At 49.5% G+C, this 24668-nt stretch overlaps 7 protein-coding genes across 7 annotated transcripts; 4 read left to right on the top strand and 3 right to left on the bottom strand.

The window, feature by feature from the left end:
• Positions 1 to 9586: 9586 nt before the first annotated feature.
• ColSpa_06947 (alcohol dehydrogenase) lies at positions 9587 to 10675 on the top strand (the record flags this gene model as incomplete). Its single annotated transcript, XM_049273159.1, has 1 exon — positions 9587 to 10675. The coding sequence occupies one exon, from the start codon at positions 9587 to 9589 to the stop codon at positions 10673 to 10675; it is 1089 nt and encodes a 362-aa protein (XP_049129116.1).
• An 827-nt stretch (positions 10676 to 11502) lies between these two features.
• On the top strand, positions 11503 to 11992 carry ColSpa_06946 (FAD-dependent monooxygenase fsr3; the record flags this gene model as incomplete). The annotated part of the gene is made up of 2 exons (XM_049273158.1): positions 11503 to 11725; positions 11910 to 11992. The coding sequence occupies 2 exons, from the start codon at positions 11503 to 11505 to the stop codon at positions 11990 to 11992; spliced, it is 306 nt and encodes a 101-aa protein (XP_049129115.1).
• A 38-nt stretch (positions 11993 to 12030) lies between these two features.
• On the top strand, positions 12031 to 13316 carry ColSpa_06945 (FAD-dependent monooxygenase fsr3; the record flags this gene model as incomplete). Its single annotated transcript, XM_049273157.1, has 4 exons — positions 12031 to 12347; positions 12424 to 12487; positions 12569 to 12915; positions 12983 to 13316. The coding sequence occupies 4 exons, from the start codon at positions 12031 to 12033 to the stop codon at positions 13314 to 13316; spliced, it is 1062 nt and encodes a 353-aa protein (XP_049129114.1).
• Positions 13317 to 14470: 1154 nt separating this feature from the next.
• Positions 14471 to 16084, bottom strand: ColSpa_06944 (beta-xylosidase; the record flags this gene model as incomplete). Its single annotated transcript, XM_049273156.1, has 2 exons — positions 14471 to 14983; positions 15299 to 16084. The coding sequence occupies 2 exons, from the start codon at positions 16082 to 16084 to the stop codon at positions 14471 to 14473; spliced, it is 1299 nt and encodes a 432-aa protein (XP_049129113.1).
• A 537-nt stretch (positions 16085 to 16621) lies between these two features.
• On the bottom strand, positions 16622 to 18139 carry ColSpa_06943 (FAD-linked oxidoreductase sorD; the record flags this gene model as incomplete). The annotated part of the gene is made up of 1 exon (XM_049273155.1): positions 16622 to 18139. One exon carries the CDS (start codon positions 18137 to 18139, stop codon positions 16622 to 16624), a length of 1518 nt encoding a protein of 505 aa, XP_049129112.1.
• A 1194-nt stretch (positions 18140 to 19333) lies between these two features.
• Positions 19334 to 20926, top strand: ColSpa_06942 (putative 6-phosphogluconolactonase; the record flags this gene model as incomplete). Its single annotated transcript, XM_049273154.1, has 3 exons — positions 19334 to 19725; positions 19859 to 20378; positions 20588 to 20926. The coding sequence occupies 3 exons, from the start codon at positions 19334 to 19336 to the stop codon at positions 20924 to 20926; spliced, it is 1251 nt and encodes a 416-aa protein (XP_049129111.1).
• Positions 20927 to 22724: 1798 nt separating this feature from the next.
• ColSpa_06941 (L-tryptophan decarboxylase) lies at positions 22725 to 24125 on the bottom strand (the record flags this gene model as incomplete). Its single annotated transcript, XM_049273153.1, has 1 exon — positions 22725 to 24125. The coding sequence occupies one exon, from the start codon at positions 24123 to 24125 to the stop codon at positions 22725 to 22727; it is 1401 nt and encodes a 466-aa protein (XP_049129110.1).
• Positions 24126 to 24668: the final 543 nt, after the last annotated feature.

Below are 24668 nucleotides of genomic sequence, written 5' to 3'. Positions count from 1 at the left end.
ATGCGCACATGGATATGAGACTCATGTGGTCGAAAGCATTACCCGGAAAAGATCCTTCTCGCCAGCCGACCCAGATCTCTCTTTCACAGAAGAGCGGAAATCTGCACGTTTACGTCAGTGAAATTCTCGTGGAAAAGATCGGTATGTCTCACGTTGGATGAATACTATCTAGATAAACATCTAGAAGAGTGGTAACAACCTTGCGGTTTTCCAAGTGTGGGATTCCAGTTGAGTTCATGCTAGCCAAAGTCCGTCCAACTGATCCTCGAGGTTTTGTCCCACGCTTCTTCGGCTGACGATTATGCGTGCACTCTTGACCGTACTCTGCGCAAGTCAAGCAATGTCTCTTCTCCTTCTCGCCGGGACTCTTGGGGGCGACTCGACATTTTACACCGCGTTTGTGGCAAAAGTCACATGCCTGAGTGACACGTCTCGATTTCGGCTTTAGTACTAAATGGTCCATGGCTGTGTGCACATGCGATATCCTAGAGAAGAAAGGCAGTGAAGTCACACTCCCACCTATGGACTTGGATGCAGGATACTCAGGACCGACAGACAGCATCAATCTCAGTTATGATGACCAGTCGGACGTCGAAAAGGGAGGAAGACTTGAGGTAGTCGTCCTGAGGGAAGATGACTCTCCTTTGAAGGTTACAAAAGATAACAGCTGTGGATCCTCCAGATATGTATCTAACTTGCGATTCGTGATCTGACATGCATCCCCACAAGTCGCGGTGACTGAAGTCGATTCTTGAGGCACTAGCAGCGCAGGAAGATAAGACTTGGGTGATTATGAGTAAGCTAACTGCAGCTTTTACTGCAAATGAGTCGCTGGAGTAAACCAGACCATCTCGAGAGACTAGGTTTCGCGCCCGTCCTAGACTCGACTATCTTGCACAGACAACTCCTCTCTTTTCTGATTTTGAGTCTATACAGCGCTCATGATTCATAGAATTCATCACAGTCAGAATGTCTACACAGTCTTCGTTCCAATTTTTTGAAAACAGATGAATAAGTTCCACGTAACAAATGCGTGTTGTGGCGCGGATTGACCCTATGAAACGCGACTGCTCATAAAATTTCCGTTTTCTAGAGAGTCTGTAATGAAGTTGATGATTGATACTATTAACAATAGTCATATTGCTTCAGTCATTCCTTATGCACAAGGTACCAGGTGATTGATGTTGTAATATATAGGGATTGGACTAACTTTATTGAATTACTTGATCGGAAGTCCTCTGTAAAAGGTGAGCAGCCTTCTTTCTATATATGTACAGTAGTAGGGAGGTCGGGTACTCCCTTTCCCAGCTGGAATCGCCTTGGTTCAACATTTGATTTGTATCGCTCTGCCCTAGAGTAGGCCAGTAAGCTGTGTCAAAACATAAATCAACGCTGACTTAGTATCGTGTTGCTCATCGCAATCTCAAAATACACGGTTCTAAGGCCCAAACTTCCATAGCAAAAACCTTGACAGCAAGGAACAATAAACATCCCTCGGCCGGCTCGAGCCGTCGCCAGGATCTCGATCACAGAGACGTGTCGGGCTTCCGGTCGGCGCGGTGGGACTTAGTGGAGCCAATCCCGCTAATTCAGCTGTTGCTGGCCTTGCCGGAATATGAACCCGCCATGCGTTGATCCGTGCTTGAATATACTTGATACATGATGAGTTCAAGGTTGCATCACTGATCGAGGCGATTAGACTAATCAACTTTCCTCTGTTAGCAAACGGAACTAAACAAACCCGTTTAGAGAGCAGCACATGCAGGCCTTTGGGTCTCCAGAAGCTACATTAACAATAGCAAAACTCCTCCAATTGATCATCCCAACAGTTGAACTTTCTGCCTGGGCGCAACCAACAATCAAGAGATGTGTCCCACTGGACATCCAAGATGTTTAATCGGATTCCTCGCCCTAAGTTTCAACTTGCCTCCGCACCACAAATATGTCCATCATGTCTGTGATTAGTCCACTTTTATGACAGTATGAGGCGGCAAGATCCACCGAACTACCTTTATTGACGTAAGAAACATTGGGCGCTGTGACGCCAGCATTGCGAACAACACCATACAATGAACACCGTGAACCATGACGTTTGAGAATGGACAAAAAACTGGGAACAGATAGATTGCATTTCAGACCTATAAGTTAATTGTTGGACATCAAGGTCGAAACTGCTTGCCGTCAACAACCAGACAATCTACAAAGACGTTACCACATTTGGATTAAACTTTCGAAACCAATCATATCTTACCTCAATCAACACCAGTTCGCCTCATCAAACACTCTTATTGTTGAATGGATTCTCTCTTCCTGAGAGAACCCGTTTGTACGATCGTACTCGGGTTAAAGTTAGGGTGAACCAAAGATGTATTTTCCGTGATTATCTTCCTAACTACAAGACTTGGCTTTCGTACACAAGATATATGATCTCGTACGTCCCTGAGTCAGTTCGGCATGAATATACTTTTGATCCCCTCAATGGATAACCGAGGGCCGAATATCCAGTCTGTGCCCTCTGCCATGATGTGTGTCCCTGAGTCGTGCGTGTCGTACAACCAGCTGGTGCTGTTATTCCAACACTCACAACTTTTCTTTTGTGACTGCACGACTCCCTGCGGTGTCCAATCAGGTTGCGCTGATTGTGACATCAATAACCTCATCGTACAACCCTGTGGGTTAGGCCACTTGCGTTGTACGATAAATCACCAATATCAAAACTCCAGGCAACTGTCCATTTCCTTCTTGCCTGGTTGAGCAGGCAAGTCACGTGTTGGTGAAGTTCCTTCCTTCCTCGTTGACTTCACTTCTGCTCCTGCTGTTGACGTACCTTCCTTCCTTCGTACGGCAACCTTAGCTATTTAAACCCCTTCTCACTTGTTTTTTTCTTTTCCTCTTTTTCTTTTCTTCTTCACCCTTCGCACGCGTCGTTTTCCCATACAATCGATCAACGACGATCTTTCCCCTTCTTCCTCAATCAACTCCAACAACAACTACTTGTACGTAGGATTTCCTCTCATACGTTTCCTCTTACTGATTCATCAATAGCACCTCGCACGATCAATCCATCATGTCTCTCGCTGCCCCCGGTGGTTCGATCTTCGGCAACATCGGTATGCATACCGATGCGTCCGGTGGTCGTTGGCTTCGTCTTCCGACTGGCAACGCCAACAATCGCGCTCTTCTGTTGGCTCTGGCCATCAACGTACGTTGCTTTTGTCCTTACCTTGTCTTCGTACGTTAACCTTGACTGCAGGATGAGGAGCGTCTCATCATCAACATGCCGTCGCGCGATATCGAGATCCGCGTCACTAGCAACACTTCTGTCCAGCAGTTTGTTGCCAGCATCATCCGCCGCCAGGGCTACTTCCTTGCGGTCTTGGTTCAGTCTCGTGGTCGTGCGGCCATTGCCTGTGGCAATAAATGCGCGACTACTGACTCCCCGCGCTTCCGCCAGTGCACCCGCATTCCCACCTTTCAGGGTGGCGCCTGCGCCGAGTGCGTCTAGCAGTCGCACGGCGCTCGCTGCACCCACCGCGGTCGAGATGTTGATTCGTCCGACAACCCGGGCGATGATGATGACGATGATGACAACGGCGGCCCCAGCAACTACAAGGCTCCCAACGTCACTAATGCTCGTGAGCCTCGTACGCCTGGCAGCAAGCTTGGCAAGAACATCGGCAAGGGCGGTCGCTTCCTTGGCACTTCTGCCAGCCCCATGGTTATCGACAAGGAGTAGTCGCACAACTTCTCTTCCCTGAAATCTCGTACGACAATCAGATGGATCGCACGATATGGTAATTCGGGAAGGTTGTGGATATGGTGGAGGTACGATCCGACATTGATATCGGAATTGGTAGTGGTCAGGTATATCAGATACCTTCTTGAGGTTACACTTCGTTTTCAGATAGTTGGTAACGTACGGCGGTGAGGTCGTACGAATTAATTGTCAAGTGTTTTCTCCTAATCTTTCAACGTACGCCTCGATTCGAATCCTCAATGTGTTTGTTGTAATCAATTGTCCAAGTGCTGAGTTTGGCGATTTCTTGGTGAAGGCGTCGGCAGGGTTATCTTTCCCATCAATCCATCTCACTTCTGAGATCTCTTTCTTTTCGTACGACTCACGTAGACTCATAATATCAATCATAAGCCTCTTTTCATCTGTTGTGCCTAGTCGTACGAGGCACTCGTACAGAGATCGTGAGTCTGAACAGATGATAACTGGAATCCTTGGGAGTTGTAATGTACGAAGGATCTTGGTAAGTGTCGTACTAAGGGATATCCCACTATCAAATCCTGTGGTCATCCCGTACAACTCGCTTGCAAGTACGCTTCGTGTGACTCTCTTGCACTTTGTTGAACTCCAGTGTATAATGTTTCCTTTGATCTGGAAGTCTGTTGTCGTGCGAGCTGTTTCCTCAGCTAGTACGATAACAAATCCAAGTTGTGACGATAGATCTGAGTTGTTTGCAAATGATCCATCCGTAAAGATGTACATCTTCGCACGATGGAGATCAAGAGGGATATATGTAAGACCTCGTGTAGGGTTATCGATTTGCCACTGAAGTCGTACATTCAAAGCTTCAATATCCTTCTTATCAGGCTCCTTAGTTTGGGCTGCAGTTGACAGGTCGTACGATGCCTCTGGTTGACAGATAGATGCGAGGTATGCTCCTCTTGCCCTTTGGGAAACATACTGCTGATGTGCATCGTGCGCATCAGGATCAACGAGTTTCAGGTGCTTTGCCTGGCCTTTTTGAGTAAAGGTAATGTGGTCATTGTGCGATTGAATCTTTCCCCCATTAAAGTCAATTTCACTGTTGGGCGATAAGGTGGTCTTTGGTTTCGCACGAAGTCCTTTCCTTCTCAGCTCTTCTTCTTCTCTCTGGGAGAAGGCAAGTGTAGCAAAGCTAAGTGTATCGTCTGTCTGCATAGCTGTAATCCCGAAGGTATCCGGTCCTTCTGTTGTATACAGCAAGCATGGATCGTACGTTGACTCTGTCATCTTCAGATCTTTCTTGTGATGCTCAGAATAGGTTTTGTACCAGTATAGGCCTGACTCTGCTAGGCCGTATAGTGGTTTCAAGATATGGAGAAGTGTGTTCTTAGGGTATTTGTCTTCTAACTCCTTGGGTAGTCGTGCGATAATTGTCCTGGTTAGACGATCGTCCGACTGTGTATATGCCTGAGTTATGTCTCTGAGTTCCCCTTTGCATTTGTAGTCTCGCACAAGGGTAGGTCCAATCGCAAGTATGAGCCTTTGGCTCATCCGTTGGATAGTAGGTGCCTGGGTTAAGAGTTCTTCTTTCTCCCAGTCCCCATACCCTTGTACGACGAGTCTTGACTTCTCGTACGGCTTAGATGACAAGTTCTTGATCTCTCGTACCATCCGTGTCTTGTAGATACGGAGGTGGTCATGCTCTTTTGGATTGTACGGTACAAAGGTGAAGACTCCCTGGTTAATAAGGTTGTCTATCTCTGTTTGGTCTGACTCTTCGTATGGAGCACCTGGTGTTGTAATCACATTGTCAAGCCGTAACTTTTCTGCTAACTCCTTGTGGTCTTTTTCTTTCTGAGATAGAAATGCTTGATTGGTACGTGGTGATTGTCGTACAGCCCTTCTCTGGCCTTTCTTTGGTCTTCCTCTCTTGTTTGGCTGTTTCTGAGGAATAGGTCGTGCGATATCTGAATCTGACTGTGCTGTGTCTTGATGGTATGGTTTGACATGTGTTGCACGAAACTGTGTAGGACCATTGACCATCTTGACTGTCACCGTATGGCCTTCTATAGCCTGGACTTCGTACGGTCCAGTCCATCCCTTGTTTTCTCTCCATACTAGAACCTCACTCTGGATTGGTAGTGATAGTATGCTCTGGAGGTTAGGGCCATTTCTGGTGTTGATCGCACGATTGATCTCTACTTCTGCACGAATGCTCTGAAGCATTTTCATTGCCTTCTGGATTGCTTCTGCCCTTTGGGTGATTTCGGGCGATGGAGGTGAGTCCTTGTTAATCCTTGGATATGTACCAAAGACAAGTAGTGTAGGTACGATGCCGTGCGGACCAGCTGTGTCGTTCAATGCCTTCACAGCCATCTGGAGGATGGTTTCCTCGTCCGTGTTGTGCCTAAGCTCAGCATACAAGATATCGTACGCACGCCTCAGAGGAGCGTGAGCTCTTTCTATCTTGCCTACTGCCCAGTGGGCTTCTACTGGCATTTCTTCGCACGATATGCCCATGATGTCGGCATAGTTCCTGAATTCTGATGATGCGAAGTTTGTACCTGGGTCATGTACGATATAGTCTGGTGGACCAACGTACGTGCTGATCCAGCACTTGCAAAGTGCATTCCACGTATCTCGTGCAGATAAGGACTTCAGGAAGGTGGCTCCTTGGAAGCTTGTCTCTGTGTCGATGACGTGTAAGGCGTTCTTGTCTCTTAGTCGTACGACATCCACAACTATCTCATAGTTGAAGTAGCTTTCGTCTTTAAGTGTGAACTTAAACCTCTTCGGTGCTGAGTCGTGCGATTGACAATGATGGCAAAACTTCTGGACCTTTTCTAGAATGTTGATGTCAATGTTGTGATGCCCAGCCTTCTTCAGGAGGTGGTAAAGACGGTCCGTACGAGGATGTCCAAATCGTCTGTGAAGCCTTCGGAGTTGTCCTTCTGTGAAGAACATGCTGGCCTCTGTGCGACTAAGGTTGAAGAATGGGTGACCCCATTTCCGTACGACTGGGATAGGTTTTCCATCCTGCCGTACAATCACGTTGTCGACGTTGTTGAAATATGCACCTAACCTGTCTGCATCGTACAATGAAAACAGGAACGGAGTAGGAGCATCAAGGATGTGATACGTAACCTTTCCAAGCTGATTCTCCATTTCCATAGTGCCAACCGATGTGATTGAGTCACTTGCCCCGAATCGTACGTTTGCTGATCCTGGTCCCCAGGATATTGCCGTACGAGGGTTCTCCCGTAGGTATGCAAGGACTTGAGGTTTCCCTACGGTAGAGAACTTCGCTGCTCCTGTATCCCATAGTTCCCCTTGGTACGATGAGATATAAGGATCGTGCAACAAGAATTGACAGGCCTCTGACGTCTTTGGTAATGAAAAGATATCCTCCCCTGTCGTGCGATGGAAGAATGAAGAAGACATTAGGAAAGCTGATGTCTCTTCATCTCCTGTAAATTCTCCCTCCTCATCGCACGATTCGTCCACTGGGTTTTCTCCTTCAAAGTCAAGAAGGTACGAGGCAAAATCTCTCTGTGGTTCTTGTTCAAGTATACCGCATGCCTGAAGGTATTGGTCTTTCGCACGATTACGTTCTTCGTCCGAATGATTCGTAGACCAACAACCCTCCTTCTTGCACACAAAACATCTTTTCTTAGATATTGCACGATTAAACCTAGGTCGTGATGAAGGTTGACCTTTCCAAGGTTGTCGAGAAGATCCTCTGTTGTCTGACGGTCTATTGTACGATGGTCGTGGGTAACTCTTGTTGTTAGAGTATCTTCTATCCACAAAGTTGATGTCGTGCGACATAGACTTCCTGTCTAAAGCGACCTGTAGTGATGCTCTTAGGCTAGAAAAGAATTGCTCGCATGTGTGATGTGCTTTAAGATTGCTTAGAGCAGTTTCTAGCTCTAGTACACCTCTGCACGCTTGGGTGACTTGCGTACGAAGCATAATCTCCCCCTGAAAACCTGGGCCAAGTGCCCGCTGTACGAGGGGTATCTTGTCTAAGAGTATCTCTAATACGTCCATCAGATTCTTGTCTGGATTGTCTTGTCTGACTCGTGCGAAGGATAGACTTGTCCAATCTGTCCAATAGAGAGTGTGGTTGATGTTAGTGTTAAAGTGCATTTCTAACATGTTGTACATCTCGTCCCATCTCCTTGTTGGTCCAATGTGATGGAGATAAAACTCTTCCGCACGATCAGCCAAGATATCAGGAAATACTGCATGGTATTGATCTTCAGTGATCCTGAGGCGTCGACAAAAACTGATAAAGACCTTTGCCTTGTCGTACAGGATATCGTACGGCTTGCCCGTATAATTCCTGTCCTTTCTCCATCCCTTCTGGAAGATTGAGATTGTAGTTGGCTCGCACAATCCATTCTGGACTATTCGTCTTGGTGGTAGGTCATAGATGCTGTCTCCTTGATGTAAAGGTGTTGTACGACCCTGGATTTGTGGAAAACTCTCAACCTCCTGTGTGAATCTTGTTCCAGGAGGCATGTTTCCTGAAGCTGATTGTGACTGCTCTCGTACGATTGATGTTTGAGTTGTCTGTGTATCGTACGGGGGTTCGATTGGCTCTGTTGTCGGTTCAGCTGTGTTTTGGGGTAAAGTTGATTCAGGGTTTCGAACAGGTGTTTGAGTTGTTGTAATCGTACGACTTGGTGTAAGTGCTGTACGAGTAGAAAGCTGTTCTTCTTGCTCATCAAACTTCCTCCCAATCTCCTTGATGAATTCAACTAGCTGTTGATTCACATTTCTTATTGGCGGTAATCGGAATCCCTTTAGCTCAATAAGTCGTATGAACTCTGCCCTGAACGCACGATAGACCTTTTCCCATTGGAAGGTAGACCATTCGTTAAAATCTTCGTACAGTGATATTGTCAGGTTTTCCTTTGATTGCCTAAGATGAAGCATTTCCATGTTGATGTACGCAATGTACGTAGTCATCTCTTCTTCGGACGGTGCCTGTGTAATATCGACTGGATTTCCCCAGCGTCTAGGATTCACAGTCTTCTTCCACGTGTGCAGTGGGACTTCGCTCCTTGCACTTATTTCTTCGTACGTTGGCAGGTATCCATCAATATTGTCATATTGGCTTTGACGATTGTCTTCTGGATCCTCTTGGGAAGCCATGTTGTGTTCGGTAGTCGTTTCGTATCGTACGACGTCAAAATTGGTTTGTTTGGTGCCGTGGCGCACACTTTGTACTCTACGTACAGTACAATAAAGATTCTCGTCCGGTTCAGCTTAGCAGGCGACAACGGGAATCTGTCTTGTACGATAGTAAAGCAAAAGTCGTCTTTATCCTATCTACCCGGTTCAGCTTAGCAGGCGACAATAGGTAGGATTAAGGCTTCTTAGCACAAGAGACTTTCTAGCGTGACCCCTTAGGTATCCCTGAGGATTTCTCGCCTCGCACGAAGTGCAAGACTACCCGGTAGCCCGGCCGTAAAGCCTAAGTCTTGTCTCTTCACTCTTGCTAATCTGTGATTGCACAAAGCAATCGCACGGATTGCCAAGCAACCACTGATCAGTGTTGAATGGATTCTCTCTTCCTGAGAGAACCCGTTTGTACGATCGTACTCGGGTTAAAGTTAGGGTGAACCAAAGATGTATTTTCCGTGATTATCTTCCTAACTACAAGACTTGGCTTTCGTACACAAGATATATGATCTCGTACGTCCCTGAGTCAGTTCGGCATGAATATACTTTTGATCCCCTCAATGGATAACCGAGGGCCGAATATCCAGTCTGTGCCCTCTGCCATGATGTGTGTCCCTGAGTCGTGCGTGTCGTACAACCAGCTGGTGCTGTTATTCCAACACTTATCAATATATTTTCAATATGGCGGGCCAGATCCCCGAGCAGATGCGTGCTGCAACCATCAAGGACTTCAACAAGGGCTATGAAGTTAAGGACGTCAAGGTCCCTACCGAACTCGGACCCAATGATGTTCTCGTCAAAATCGCCGCCGCAGGCTACTGTCATACCGACCTTCAAGTACAACAGGGAGTTTATGAATCCTCTGGTGCTAAGCCCGGCCTTGTTGGCTCTCACGAGCCTGCCGGTACTATTGTGAAGCTCGGCTCCGAAGCCGGCAAGCAGGGCCTTGAGGTCGGTGATCACGTCGGCTCTATCAACACATATGGCTGCTGCGGCAAGTGTAACTCTTGCAACCAGGGCAAACAGGTCTGCGATAACCTCACCGGTATGCTCGGTCTCACTCTTGATGGTGGTTTCGCACAATACATGAAGGCCGATGCCCGAGTGGTAGCCAAGATCCCAGATTCAATTCCTTGGGCTGAGGCTGCGCCGTTGTTCTGCGCTGGTGCTACAGTCTACGGAGCTCTCTGTGCAGCACAGTCTGAGAAGGGCCAATGGCTCGCAATGATTGGTATTGGAGGCTTGGGTCACTTGGGTGTCCAGTACGCCAAGGCAATGGGCTGCAAGGTCATCGCAATCGACAACCGTCAAGAAGCCCTCGATCTGGCCAATGACGTCCCATCACACCTCAAGCCCGACCGCACTATTCTCATCGATACCGATGAGGCGCAAGAAAAGACGGTCAAAGACCTTCAATCTGCGTTCTATGACACCAACCCTGGCGTCGACCGCGTTGTCATCAACACTGAGGCCCGCCCCCTCGTAAAATTCGCTCAGCATTTCCTGCGCAAGGGAGGTGTCCTTGTCGATGTCGGGCTCCCTGCTGACGGGCCTCTTGAGGTTGATCCTTTTGCTCTGAACTTCAAGGAGCAGACTATTCGCGGGGCTTTGATCTGTACTCCGGAGCGCAGCCGGGAGATGCTGGAGTTGCACGCCAAGAACAGCTGCAGGACATACATTGAGAAAACCTACAGCGTTGACCAAGCCAACGAGATGGCTGAGCACTACCTCTCTAAACAGCTCAAGGGCCGCCTGTGTATGGTCTTCTAAGGAAAATATGGAGGCAGTGGTTGGATGGTGTAACAATATCTACCTGTAAATTAGAGTTTGGGCGAGATGAACGATGAGATGACCATATAACTGCACAACAACATGTTTACTTATACACTTACATTTACTCACGGTAGTCCCATTTAACAAAGTGAGTAGAAATATCAATATCTGTTCTTGCTTCCTAAGTATACCTAATTTACATGACATAACTTCACGCTGTCATAGGCTTCCTGGCGCTATGCCCCCAGCAATAGGCCACCCTGTCACACGGGAAAGGTCAATCATTTTTTGAATTTTGTCGCCTGACCCCACCACCCCAAATTCTCACACGCATACTCAGCAAGGTTGCTGTGATCTGTTTTTCCAGGACGCATTCTTGCACCAGTACACTCGCTTGATCTCCTCTTATTGCATTTGTTCATCTCCTCACCCGGCGGAGTCCCCAGCCATTCAAAATGGATTGACTTGACTGCTGGCTCCAGTCATCGGAAGCACATGCCGTGTTTTGACAAACTTTGGTGAGATGGTTTTTACATTACCGCTCGTTTTACGAGCTGGGAACGATTGGGCCGGTGGGACATCGTTAGTAAGTGGGGTGCATCCATACAAAGAACAGACCAAAAGCGCCCCTGTCTACCTATCAACCTAGCTTTTCTAGAACTCGGGCTTTAACTGTAGCCCGTCCCGTCGGCTTCACTTGGAACATGTATGCCGATGAAAATCTCTCACACAAAGGTTGGCTTAACATATATAAACATGAGACGGGTTCGCTCTGCTTGTATCAATTAATCCTCAACATACGGTTTGAATAATCACCTTCTACGATGGCTACTAACTCTCGATGCAATCGCGGTGGCCAGGATGATCCTGTTCCTAGCCCGACTCATGAGACACAAATTGTTGATGGTGTGCTACGCTGGCCTCCTACTGGGCTGAAAGTGGTCATCATTGGCGGCGGTCCTGCCGGCCTTCTGGCAGCGCTTGAGTGCTGGCGAAAGGGGCACGAGGTTGAGGTTGTGGAGAGGAGCCAAGCCATTTCAACGATTGGTATGTGCTAGCTATAGATAAAGCTCGTGCTGAGTACTTCAATGGCGGGGCTTGGTAGACTAACAAGATATTCAGGCGACATCTTCTTCGTTGGCCCCTCAGCACTCGCAACGTTGAAATATTATCCGAGTATGCTCCAGCAGTATTCGAACGTGAGTTGGGACCACTACGTCACCTTTCGCAGATCTGACGGTACGCCTGTTGCTCCTCCGTTCGAGGCGGAATATAACCGAGACGACGTCCCACACCATGCTGCCTGGCCCTTGAGGATAAGGACCTCAGTCAGCCGGGCTGGCTTGTCCAATATGTTTTATCAGCAGTGCCGGCGGTTAAATATACCTGTGACTTTTGGCGTGACCATTGTCGATTTCGAAGAGAGCGCTTCCCAACGTACAGGAACTGCTATTGCTGCGGATGGTCTCCGGTTCACTGCTGATATCATCATCGCTGCCGATGGTCTAGGCACAAAGTCTCACAAGCTCGTCGCAGGAGAGGTCATTCGGGCTATTCCCACCGGCTTTGCTATTTGTCGAACCTTTTATCGTTTAGATCCAGAGAAGCACGCAGCTCTCTGTAAGAAGCTTACCGAGTTGACGCGGCCCGACTGTCGCTGCTTTTCAGGGTAAGTTGGGTGGATAATTACAGGCCTTGGTCCTCATGCAGCATGTAGACTACACTAACATGATGTAATACGCTAGTGAGGGTTTCCACTGCATTTCTGTTCTCGGCAACGATTCCGTCTTCGTTGGTATTACGATACCAGTAAGTCACTATTCCAGCTCAGTCGTAATTACCGGTCTTTGTATCAAATACCACAGATTGACTAACGCGCGAGGCCAATAGGATGACGGCACTGCCCAGGAGTCCTGGGCGGAGAGCATCACAAATGAAGAGTTCATCAGATTACTCCCGATGACCGACAGCTTTGACCCTTTGGCACTGGAAATAATCCGCAACATTCCGGAGAACAGCACCACCAAGTGGCAGCTTTGCTGGCGCGACCCACAGCCTAAATGGACGTCTCCTGAAGGCCGCATCATACAGTTGGGTGACAGTGCTCATGCATTCATCCCCTCATCTATGTCAGGCGCAACTACTGCGCTAGAGGATGGCCTGTCGCTGGCTGAATGCTTGCGGCTCGCCGGCAAAGAACACGCCCATCTTGCGACCAAAGTCCACGAACTGATGCGGTATGTCACGTGTCTTACCGAAGGATCGAAATAGCTAGCCAGGGTTAAGACTAATATGTACTCGTAGGCTTCGTCGCGTCTCTATTCTTCAGCGCGTTGGTTTCTCGAACAGGCGGGAAATGCACCAGAAGGGTGGTTTCGAGGAAATCGTCAAAAACGAGACTGATGGCGGATCCATGGCGCTTGGGAAGTGGGTTTGGACGCATAACGCTGAAAAGTACGCGACTGAAAACTTTGCCAAAGCGAGACAGTGCATGGAAACGAGTACCGAGTTCCAGCACACTAATATTCCTAAGGGATTCAAGTGGGAGGATTGGTCTATGAAGCAGGAGCTTGAAAAAGAGCAACGGGGAATCAGCACACCCGATTTAAAGCTGAACGGTGATTGGAGTATTTACTAGACGTATACGAGGTAGTCGTGCTGCCGCACAGCGTTTACCAGTCAGTGGCCAGTCCTCTTTGGCGGAGATTGAGTAATATCACAAAGATATTGTAAAGGTAACAAGCGCGTACGATGGACTACCTCGTAAATGATGTGCTATTTCTAGATACTGTGGGAAGACCTCGGCCTCATCTCCTCCGTCGTATGCTAATAGTCGTGGAATCAAACTTAAACTGAGGTCATACGACCATGGTCCTGTTTCGCCTGCCAGTGACAATTCTTTTTTGATAGCATTGGGTCTTGAGAGTCCTTGGTAAACAGTAGGATATGTCCGTGGCTCTAAGATTGGCCTATTATTATTTTCGAATTTATCAAGATTTACATTTGCTAAGGAGGTTATTCAGGCAACTAGACGAAACCGAGCGACAATAGCTTAGACGCCTTCTTGTCGCCATGAAGGCTCGTATAAATCGTATAGCTGTTTCCAAAATTGATTTTTCTATTTAATGGTCTCTAACTTGCACTTTTTTACATAGCTACAAGAGAGCGAGAGACTCATCGTTTGAAAAGAGAACTTTCGCCATGACACTACGCAGCCGGCATCGAAAATCCAGACCTGGTGTCTTCTGAGTAAGCAGCAAAGAATCAAGGCAGATTTATTTCCCCATATTCAGCGCAGCCTCAATGGTCAAGTTAATAGGATGTTTGCGAACTCTATTATTGCAGTCTCTAAGTCTGTTACTAGGGATTTAGTTTGAAAACTTCTGAAACTTTAGAGTGTTCAGTTTATAGCAACCGCTAGGCCTCAAAGAGCCTTGGTTTGGTCTTCTCTAAGCAATATTTCTCTCATGCTATACACTTGAGTCATCGTTTAGCATGAGTGAAACTGAAAAGTTTCTACGACCTTGATGGTAGCGAAGGTGAGAATGCCAGGCGTTAAGGCCAGCTCAGGTAAAAGCAGCAACCGCAAGAACGAAATGGCGATGGAACGATTAAAGTAAGACTCCCAAATCTAAGCGCGACATAGGGCACATTTTGTCAGGAAGACAACTTGAATTCGCGTCGGAATCTGCTTCAATTTGCTTGACAAAATCAGAAATCATTCATAACTTTATTACTCAAGTAATGTCTTCATCAAACTGGAGCCTCCAATGCCATCTCAACCCACTACTATCAGATCTCATAACGGTCAGTCGCATCGTGAACAGGCCGATAGATAAAGTAATCAAACGAAGCTTTCCTCGCCGTTCCATTCAGATCAGAGGCAGCAACACCTACAAAAGCACCAGTGAAGCTACCATGTGCCTTATGTCCACCGCACTCGTCGGAAATAATTGAAGCATCGTACACGGGCCCAACCGCTTTCAGCTCGTCACCCTCAAGAGCGTAGTAGAACTGAAGCTTCGGTCCGCGGATCGTCAAAGCCAGCTTGATCTTACCCGAATCAGGCAACGGTATCGGGTCTGGGAACGGAGTCGTGAGGTCGCTATCAGGCCATGATGCCTCAGAGCTTTGGATCAAGAGCTCCCTTTTGCCATCTTCATGGGCTGTGACGGTGACATAGAAGAAGTTGTAGCGGCAGTAGTAAGCCGTCAAGCCCGCAAACTCTCTCTCGTCGGTGGGCGAAAAGTCGACAATAGTCTCTGCGTCATAGGAGAAGTGCGTCTGGCGTCGAGCAACGAGAGCCTGCTCAAACCACGACCCGATTGACTCTCTCCCAACAAGAGTGAGTTTTCCGTCTTCAGTTGAGAAGATGCGCTCGGGATCCGGTGTACGCAGCCATTGAAAGTCTTGATGCAGTCCATTTTCAAAAGTATACCGCTGCTCCGCCCAGTATGCAGTGTCATTCCTCGTCCCCGGAACCTCCACGTATAACGACGGGACTGGGCCGTTCTTGACGTACAGCCAGTCGTCATCGCCCCAGTATGCCTCCTGAATCGCTGTTTCGCGCCCCAATACACATCTTCTATTCTGCGTTGTGGGACGACCTGTGAGATGGACCATGTATGTCTTGCCTTCGGGCGTATCCACGATGTCGCCATGTCCCGCGCGTTGAAGAGCGGCGAAAGGTGCATCCTTTGACGTTATGACGTACTTCTGCGGGTGAAGTTGGTACGGCCCCTGGATGTCACGGGAGCGGGCAAGAGTGCAGGCGTGTTCGTAGGCAGTGCCACCTTCGGCAGTGAGGAGATAGTACCATCCTTTCCGTTTGTAGAGGTGCGGGCCTTCGACTAGAGCTAGCTCAGTGCCTCTGAAAATATTCTTCTTCGGGCCGACAAGTTTTCCTTCTTTGGGATCGAACTCTTGCAGAACGATTCCAGTAAATGCATGAAACCGGCGACGATGGTCCCACATCATGTTGACGAACCACTTCCGGCCGTCATCATCATGGAAGAGCGAAGGGTCGAAGCCGGATGAATTGATGTAGATGGAATCTGACCAGGGACCTTCGATTGAGGGTGCGCTGACGATGTAATTGTGGGTGTCCTTGAAAGAGCCATCTTTGCGCTTGACATCGGTGTAAACAAGCCAGAACTTCTCACCGTCGTGGGTGAGACAGGGAGCCCAGACGCCGCAGCTGTCTGGGTCACCACGCATGTCTAGCTGACTTTTTCGATTCAAAGGCCGTATGATAAGCTCCCAGTTTGCGAGGTCCTTGGAGTGGTGGATTTGGACACCGGGGAACCATTCAAACGTTGATGTTGCGATGTAGTAGTCATCTCCAACCCTTAGGATGGAAGGGTCCGGGTTGAACCCGGGAAGAATAGGATTCCTAACTTGAGGCATCTTAATATTTGGTAAGTTACCACTGGTAGGTAAGGACCTAGTAACACTCAGCAGGGCATGGCCGGACCGGAATCAATATTTATCAAGCCTCGTTCGCTCTTTTGGCCAAGAGTGAGTTGAGCCTTTGAGACGATTGAACCCCACGCCTCCACAACTTGGATTTAGCCGGAGGTGGATGATTCGTGAGAATGTCGCCCGAAGGCCCCCACTTGGCGTTGTAGGCTTTAATTTTACCCCGCATGGATTGAGGGGTGAAGTTGGAGAAGCATCTGACATGATCCATCCGTAGTCAACGCGACTGACACGCGTGTCAAGCATGGGGCACCTTGGACGACAAGCTCTTGAGGCTGGTGTCACCAATTCACATGCAAAAACGAAGACTCCAAATGGAGTTGCACTTTTCTCTGGATACCACTAGCAAAAGAGGCACTCTCATGAAGTAACCAGACTTCTAGATATGTTATCTATAAAATAATATTTTTCAAATTCCCATTTTCCATTCTGTGTCATGACCTCGACGATCAACCCTACATAGATTTACGGCAGGGGAATGGCTTGCTTGTGGTTGACAAAGACACCCTCCGGGTCATAGACAGTCTTGAGTTGCTTAAGACGATCAAAGTTGGCGCCGTAGAGACGGGACGACCACTCAGCCTCGGAGAGTTCAGTGTCGGCGTAGTTGACAAAGCCACGGAGGGGAGCACCGCCAGCAACTAGGGCCTCCTCGAAGGGCTTGATGAGGCCCTTCATGTAAGTAGTGCCATCAGCAGGGTAGCTGTTGACATCTACTGAGTTGGCTTCCCAGCGGATGAGCCAGAGGTTCTTGCCGTGAGCGTAGCTGGTATCAGTGTCGGAGATGTCACGAGAGACACCGCCCCAGAGGTCGAGGAAGCCGGACTTGCGGAGGTCGGTGCGGTTGAAGGACAAGGTAGTGCTCTCGAAGAGAATCTTAGCCTGTTCAACGGTGAGGGGGTGATCTGTGGTGGTAGTGAGGGCTTGAGTATAAAAAGACCGTCCACCAAGGGTGCCGCCGTTAGGTTGGTTCATGCCCTGACCAGCAACGGCAACTTCCATGTCCCAAAAGGGGATCTCGGTCTTCTGGACGGTGACATTGCCAGCTATAGCCTTAAGGGAGCTGACGAGAGGGGCAAGGACTGTATCAAACTCGGCAGGGTTGCCGTAGAAGTAACCGGTACCAGTGTAAGGTGGACCGGACAAGCTCCAGCGAAGGGCAAGTTCGTCGGGGCAATCCTTGGAGAGGGAGTAGTCCTGAATAGCGACAAGGACTCTGGCAGCGGCATCAGACTCAAGGTTTCCGGCAGCGATTGTAAAGTTCACGGCGGTGTCGAAGAGGGGCTTGTGAGTGTTGGTAGTTACGGAGAGAAGAACACCGAAGGAGGCACCAGCACCCTGAGCAGCCCAGAAGAGGTCAGAGCCCTTGGAGGCATTGACGATGGTGCCATTGTACAGCATGTACTCGACGGATTCAAGGTTGTCCATGGGAGTACCGAGGTGGCGGGAAGAGGACCCATAGCCACCACCGATGCTAGAGCCGGCAAGCCCAACGTGGGCACCTCGGACGTGGGGGAAGTGACGACCGTAGTTGTCCCAGAGATATTTGAGGACAGGCCCGACATGGGAACCACCGCCATAAGTGAGGCGGTTGGTAGCCGTGTCAAATGACACGGAATTGAAGGCAGCCATACTGATCACAAGACTGCCCGGGTTTCCGAAGCCGTATCCCTGGAAAGAGTGGGCAGCGCCGAGGGGTGAAGCAGTAGTGGAAGCATTTCGGGCGCAGTCGAGAGAAAGCGCGACTTGATCGCTGTTCTCGGGAAATGAGATGGCCGCGGGGTCAACTTTGATGCGTTTCTGGAAACCGGTGGTCTCGTCGGCCCAGGTGGCGTCAGTGCTGATGACACTCCGAACACCAGCGGTGGTCAAGCATGTCTGCAACTCGGAGGCCTTGGTCTCGGCCTGAGTAGAAACAAGAGTGGGAGAAAGACAAAGGAGCGAAGCGACCGCAAGACGTCTGAAAGATCGTGTTGAATCCATGGTTGCGGTATATGCAGGCACGTGCAGCCTGGTGATAAGAAACGAGCGTAATGGTCAGGAATATACTGTAGGAGCTGGAGCTATAAGGCTTAGGGGCGAAACCTCTAGTCATGATCGTGAACAAGTTTATCTTATACTCAATGGGGGATATATGGGCCCAACCGCTTGGGGCCTATTCATGAGTCTGGGTCGTTTTCGGTTCCGGACGCCTTTTCCTCGATATCCGTCTGGAACCAATATGTCTCCTTTGCTGGGGCTATCTGTCTTGGCGAATCCCTCACTGCCCCATCACTTGGAGTCGAAAAGAAGTTTAGATCATACCTGTTTAATTATATCAATCAACCTGTTTCCTGATCAAGCCTTGGCGCTGACAAGTGAGCCTCTTACCTCCTTGATCTGTTAAACCTTGTTCGGGTGATTCGCCTTATGAAGCAGGCCATACCCTGCTTGCTGTCGCCTGCTCCGGAGCCGTCAGATTGGAACCGGAGTCTGTCCCCCTTTTTGGCACTACCGACATCCGAACGCCCGTTTTTTAAGGTTTAATGGTTAGAGCACGTAAAAACGTTAGATATTGCGGCGACGTAGGAAATCTTCTCGCGTCAGTTGGCACAGCCTTTGGCCCCCACTGCGTGGGGTTTGCTTTGCGTAGTTTGGATAGAGACCGCTATGGTTAACGATGTCTTGGCTGATGAGGCGTCTTTCTCAACAACGTTCGGACGAGTCAGTACAACCAAAAATTCAGAAGCCCCCTGAAATTTCCGTAAAAACCGCCTCTCTACGGATCTTGGCGGTCCCAGCTCATCTTTGGCTCTCACTTACTAGAACCGTTCTGAGCACAATATAACAGGGTCCGAATCCCCGCGACATGTTTAAGATGAAAGCCAGAGTTGGACTGCGCAACTTGGCAGATGAGTAACCAATTCAACTCTTGCCTCTTTCAAGTACGCCACGACCAAAATCCTTATTCCATTCATTGTCGGACAATAGGCAAAGAACGTTGTTCGCAGTTCAATCAATAATAACCCACTTCTGGAATGCGTCGACCTGCCTGATTTAATCCGAATCACCGCTTTCGCTCATTCCACTACATCCACTCTTTTTACCACATATTCCCTCATTCGAAATTGAGCGCACTTTGCGCCCTCCGTTGTGTCATTTCCGTCAGCTTACACCATCAGCTTGCCATCCTCCGCCATGCGTACTTCTTCGTTGAGGAACCTCTTAACAGGATCCGCCTTCTGGGCCGCTTCTTGCAGCGCCGTTACACTTTACGCAGCCGACTCTGGCGGAAATGTCACAACACTTTCGCTGACCGGATCCGGGACCAATTACAGCTTATCCGTCGCCTCAAAGACGGCCGAGTGCGATGTCAATCCATCTTGGCTCACCCTGGACACCGCCAGCAGGGTCCTCTACTGCCTGGACAGGGGCTCCAACTCGGTTCCCAACGGCTCTCTAAACTCCTTCTCGATCGGGGATGGAGGTGTTCTGACCCGCATTGCTCGAGTCTCGGCACCCTTCGGCGGTGTCGCTGGCGAGATTGTCACGACCGATTCTGGAGCTCGCGGATACGTTTCTGCTTCATAGTAAGTTAAGCCCTATCTTACGAGAGTGGGATACCCATTTTGCCCCTTTCTGTTTGAAGCGGGCCAATCGGCGTGCCTAGTCCCCGTCTACCACAATTCCAGACCACGTCCCACTTCACCAAATCTTTGCGAGCCTTTGCTGCCCAGAGAAGATCAACAAGCTCACGTTTCTCGGCAGCAACCGAAGCGCAGCCGCCGTCTTTGCCCTTGGCGACAATGGCGCCCTTCCGGGTACCGGTCCGCTGCAGGAGTTCTTCCCCACTCTCGAAGCGCCTGGTCCGGTTGCTTCTCGCCAGGACACAAGCTACCTGCACCACGTTATCATCGATCCTAAGAATCAGTACGTCCTACTTGCTGATCTCGGCGGTGATCGCGTCCGCGTCTACACCAAGGACCCAACCAGCATTGCGCCGATCGAGGAAGTTGACGGCCTGGTAACGGGCCCTGGCGTCGGCCCTCGCCACGGCGTCTTCAAGACCGCAGCCAATGGCGATATTTTCTTCTTCTTCAACGGCGAGCTCGACCAGAATATTTACTCGTACAAGGTCGAGTACAAGGAGACTGGCCTCGCCTTTACCAAGGTCTTCTCCATCCCCGCTGTCAACGCTAGCTACCCTGCGACCCAAGCACCAACAAGCGAGATTGCCATTACTGTAAGTCCCCGTGCCATTTCCTTTTTTGGGTTTTTGGAGCAACTGTTTGTTACTGTGGCCTGCAACAGCGCAGATCCTTCCTGGGCTTTATTTTGATACCAGATTGACCCTACACCAGCGCTCGCCAAAAAGGACACGGGTGCATTTAACTTCCGGATTGGTAATTTTCAGTGCAATCGTTGACTAACGCGACTTTTCTCTTGGTGTAGCCTGACCAGAAGTTCATCATTATCTCCAACCGCGATGTCTCTTTCCGTGACTCGCCAGTCCTTGGCTCCGGTCCCTCCGACACCATGTCCACATTTGCCATCAAAGAAGACGGTACTCTTGAGCTCGTACAGTTGGCCCCCTCCGGCGGCTGGTCCCCTCGTCAGTTCTCCATCAACAAGGCAGGTGATCTTATCGCCGTTGGCCACCAAAACAACCGCACTGTTGTCATCTGGAAGCGTGACCTTGTGTCCGGCAAGATCATACCCGAGGTTGAGGGCGGCAAGGTTGGCCAGGTCACCCTCACTGGTGCTGTTGTTGCTACTATCTTTGATGAGTAGATGGCAAGCGATAGCAAAAGCCGTAGAACGTAATAATCACAATGATACGTGAAGCTTGTAGGAGGCTTTCTATGGCAAATAAGTTTGTCGACAGAATACACAAAATATATGTGACGGAGTTGGGTTTGGATTTATCAAACGTTGTTAAGACAGTCCACCCTCGAGAATAACCAAAGGTTTTTTTTTTTTTAAAGCCCTTCATTTGGAACTGGAGGTTGATGACATAGTTTTCGCCTTGCACGTAAGTGGTGGATATTGATTAAAGAAAAAGCAAGCTGAGGCAAAGTCAATGAACAATAGCATTCCGGCGAATGCGTTGTAGCTGCAAGCTCTCAATGGCATTGTGTGACGCAGGAGTTCATTGTAACAACAAGAGTAAGGAATCAACGCCGAAAGACATCACAAACTCGGGATAATAGACTCAAGCTAGGGGACCAGAAAAGTTGTGAAACACTCTACCTACCGCTTGTGTCAGGCTTATGGCGCTCAAAACACAAAGACCATTTCCTGCACAACGAGGCGCTGATCCTCGTCAATTTTCGAACCCATTCTAGAAAGTCACATTGATTTGATCATTGACCAAAATGCTCTCCAGCCACCTTCTTACTCTCTTACCCACTGTCTCGGCTGTCTTAGTGAGTAATCCCACTCTTAGATGTGGACCATCTTCACTGACAGAACCTCAACTCTCCAGGCTGATGCTTCCATTGGCATGCCGATAGGTACTCACGACATCGTCCCCCAATAGGTGTTTGAACCCTTCCCAGGGGGGAAAGCCGTTTTGAACGGAACCATCGAACATGCTCTGCCGAGCTCGAGTAGATCAACCTCAACTACTCACAATTCTCCTCTGCCCCAGCTGAGACGGTCTCATCTCTCACGACACGTCAGCAGCACGAAATCTACCCGAGAGACAAGGCCATATGCAATAACACCAATTAGGGATTAGCAGATATCAATGTGACCCAAGGCAGCCTTCGTTATCTCAAAGCCGTAAAGGGTCAGACCAGTGCAGGTCTGGGACCGGGATATTGCTGTCGAGTTAGCTACGGCTACAAGGCCGCCATTGGGTTTTGCAACGACGTATTCGATGATGATGTTCGAGAAAGGAGGCGGGGCGAGATGTGAACCTCGAAGACAATGAGACATTGAGGGCTTACATGTTCTGATGCAGAATACACATGACATTACTGTCGAAAGCTTTGCTAAGCTCGCCGAGATGGTTGAAATCATTCAGTATTGCTGTTCCTATGGGACACCAAACAAACTCAACGACCAGACTTTCCATCAGACGGACAGCTGGAACGCTGTGCTCCACGGATCGTCACGCTAAGCGAGCCCCTCTCTCGAACGTGATGTAATAAGCTTGACGTAAGGGATCACGACTGAGCCGACGATAGGCTCAGTTCATACTATCTATTTTATCTTCCTATACCGTATAAACGAATGGACTACTAGCGAATTGATTCGTCTCTGTAACGTATAGAGGTTGTATTCAGTGGACGGTTGTCTTCTTCAAGCATTCATACGACCAATATTTCCTCTAGACCTCAAGTCTGTTTCGGCTAGTCTGTAGCTACTGGAGATATCTTTGCCAATAGTCTAGTGGGCGAATGACTGACTTTGTACGCTCAATACTGACTCAGAGCCACCAGAATGCCAGCATTATTGGGAAGACTGGTCACGATTTTCCCTACTAGTAAGCTCTACACTATTGCCAGGGACAAACTCAGAAACATCCAACGTTTTCAGATACACCTCGCAATCGGCAAGGGCTCCGGCGCAGCGTGCGATGGTCTCACGGTTTCACAACAGCCAGGGCACTGTTTACCTTGTTGTTCCCCTCGAAATCCAGATCCCACGGCGGCTGCCTGCCAACGAACCGAAGCCTGACTCCGGGCCTGAAAACCAAGCAGTGCGAACTGCCCCCAAAATGAAACATTCCAATCTCCTGCCCCTTGACAACCTCTTCGTCGACGCCCACGGTAAACTCGCAGCTGGAAACCTCGGCCATGCCGACGAACACGATGGCCATGAGGCCGATCTTGGGGTTTCTTGCCTGGATGTAGATGATGCTGCGCGTAGCGACTGCGCTGATGTACGGCTGCGAATGGTTCGGGGCTTGCGGGTCGGGATCGTCCGGGTTGGCGGCCATCCCCTCGTACTTGTTCTCGCTGTAGTACGTCCCCGGGACCATCTCGATCCCGACGACTCTCCCGCTCACCGGCGCGTGCCAGCGGTGGTAGGTCAAGGCGCTGAGGAAGGCCTGGTAGACGGTGCCGCCGACGAACTTTGGCGCCTGGGGGTTGTTGTTCAGCATGTCCACGAGCGAATACGGCTGGCCCTTGAGCTGGAAGTCGTCTCGGAATTTCACATCGGTGACGACCCTCAGCGGCGCTGATTCGCAAGCGTTGGTTATGACCAGGGTGTTGTTGGTGTCCTCGCCGTTTGCATCGTCCGGGTACTCGACGGGACGGACGCCTTCGTGGAACCGTCGCGTGAAGAACGCGTCCCAGGATTCGAAGCCCAGGTATTCTTCTTCTACAGGATCGGGGCAGATAAAAAGCTGCTGAAAGCTGTATTGGTCTTCCTTCATGTTGGCCTGGTCCGCCAGCATGCCTTGGCCCAAAGGTGATAGCCAGCCTCGAAGGCATGGTTTAGACGCCGCCGTGCCCAAGAACTTGGCCCACGTGTTTAGAACGTCTCTGAGTGCCTCGTTGACTTCCCGCCGCCTGAAAAATTCATACCCGGATTTCGTGCCCATCGGCCAGTCGAGGAGCGCATTGATCGGGAACCCGACGAACCCCATTGCAGTATCGTTCCCAGGCTTGTCATAGAACTCGGGCCCGGACTGCATGATGACGTTGACCACTTGTAGGAACTGCCCGAAGCTCTGTATGGCAGGCTGTTCCTTGGGGTCTAGCGTGTAACGCGCCGAAGCCTCGGTGAACATGGCATTTGCAAGACGGGAGAGGGCCGGATCGTCGTCGACGATCTTCTGGAGGTTGAGTAGGCTCGGGTCGAGTCCATTATCCGATTTTCTTTCTTCTGCTTCGCGAGCTTTCTGTGCCACCCATCTCTGTATGACTCTGTGGTCTCTGGGGAGCCACCGTCCGAGAGGCTGGTTGCGAGGGCTTCTCTCGCTGCGCGCGCGAGACTTCTTGCTCCACTTGAAGATGTTGTGGATGTAGCACAACATTTTGAAACGGGCCGGAAACCAAACGTAGCTGGACAATTCGTGAGAAGGGGTTGGGCGCTTCAATAATCTCTCCCTTGGAGACCGGGGGATTGGGCGCTGTTAAGTACTTTGATAGATTCTCCTTGTAATGAACTCGGTTTGGGCTTTCCCCAAAGTTTGCTGTAGAGCCACCAGTCAAAGTTGGCAAAACAGAGACAGCATGGTTAGGATGTCCAAGACATACGAGTATCGATCGTCGGTGACGCACTGTCTTCCCCCGATGGTGCTACCGCGGCGACTATTGAGGAAACCCCCAAAGTCATCTACACAACCTTGTGAGCCAAAGCAAAGCTCACGAAACGCGGCTCATTATTTCGTTAGTCGGTATAAATTCACTTATTTCCAAGTAAGCGTTTGGTCGACAAACCATCATGCGATATTTCTTCAGCTGGTTATATTGACAGTGCTATGAATACGTATATTCGATCTGGCGGGGAACTAAGCAATGTCTCTAAGCGTCTCAGTTTACTCGATTGACTTTCCCTGTAGGACCTGCATCACGTA

The sequence above is a fragment of the Colletotrichum spaethianum genome (assembly GCF_022836535.1).
Source record: "Colletotrichum spaethianum MAFF 239500 DNA, contig17, whole genome shotgun sequence".
Taxonomy (NCBI): domain Eukaryota; kingdom Fungi; phylum Ascomycota; class Sordariomycetes; order Glomerellales; family Glomerellaceae; genus Colletotrichum; species Colletotrichum spaethianum.
This window is presented reverse-complemented; position numbering and strand designations above follow the sequence as displayed.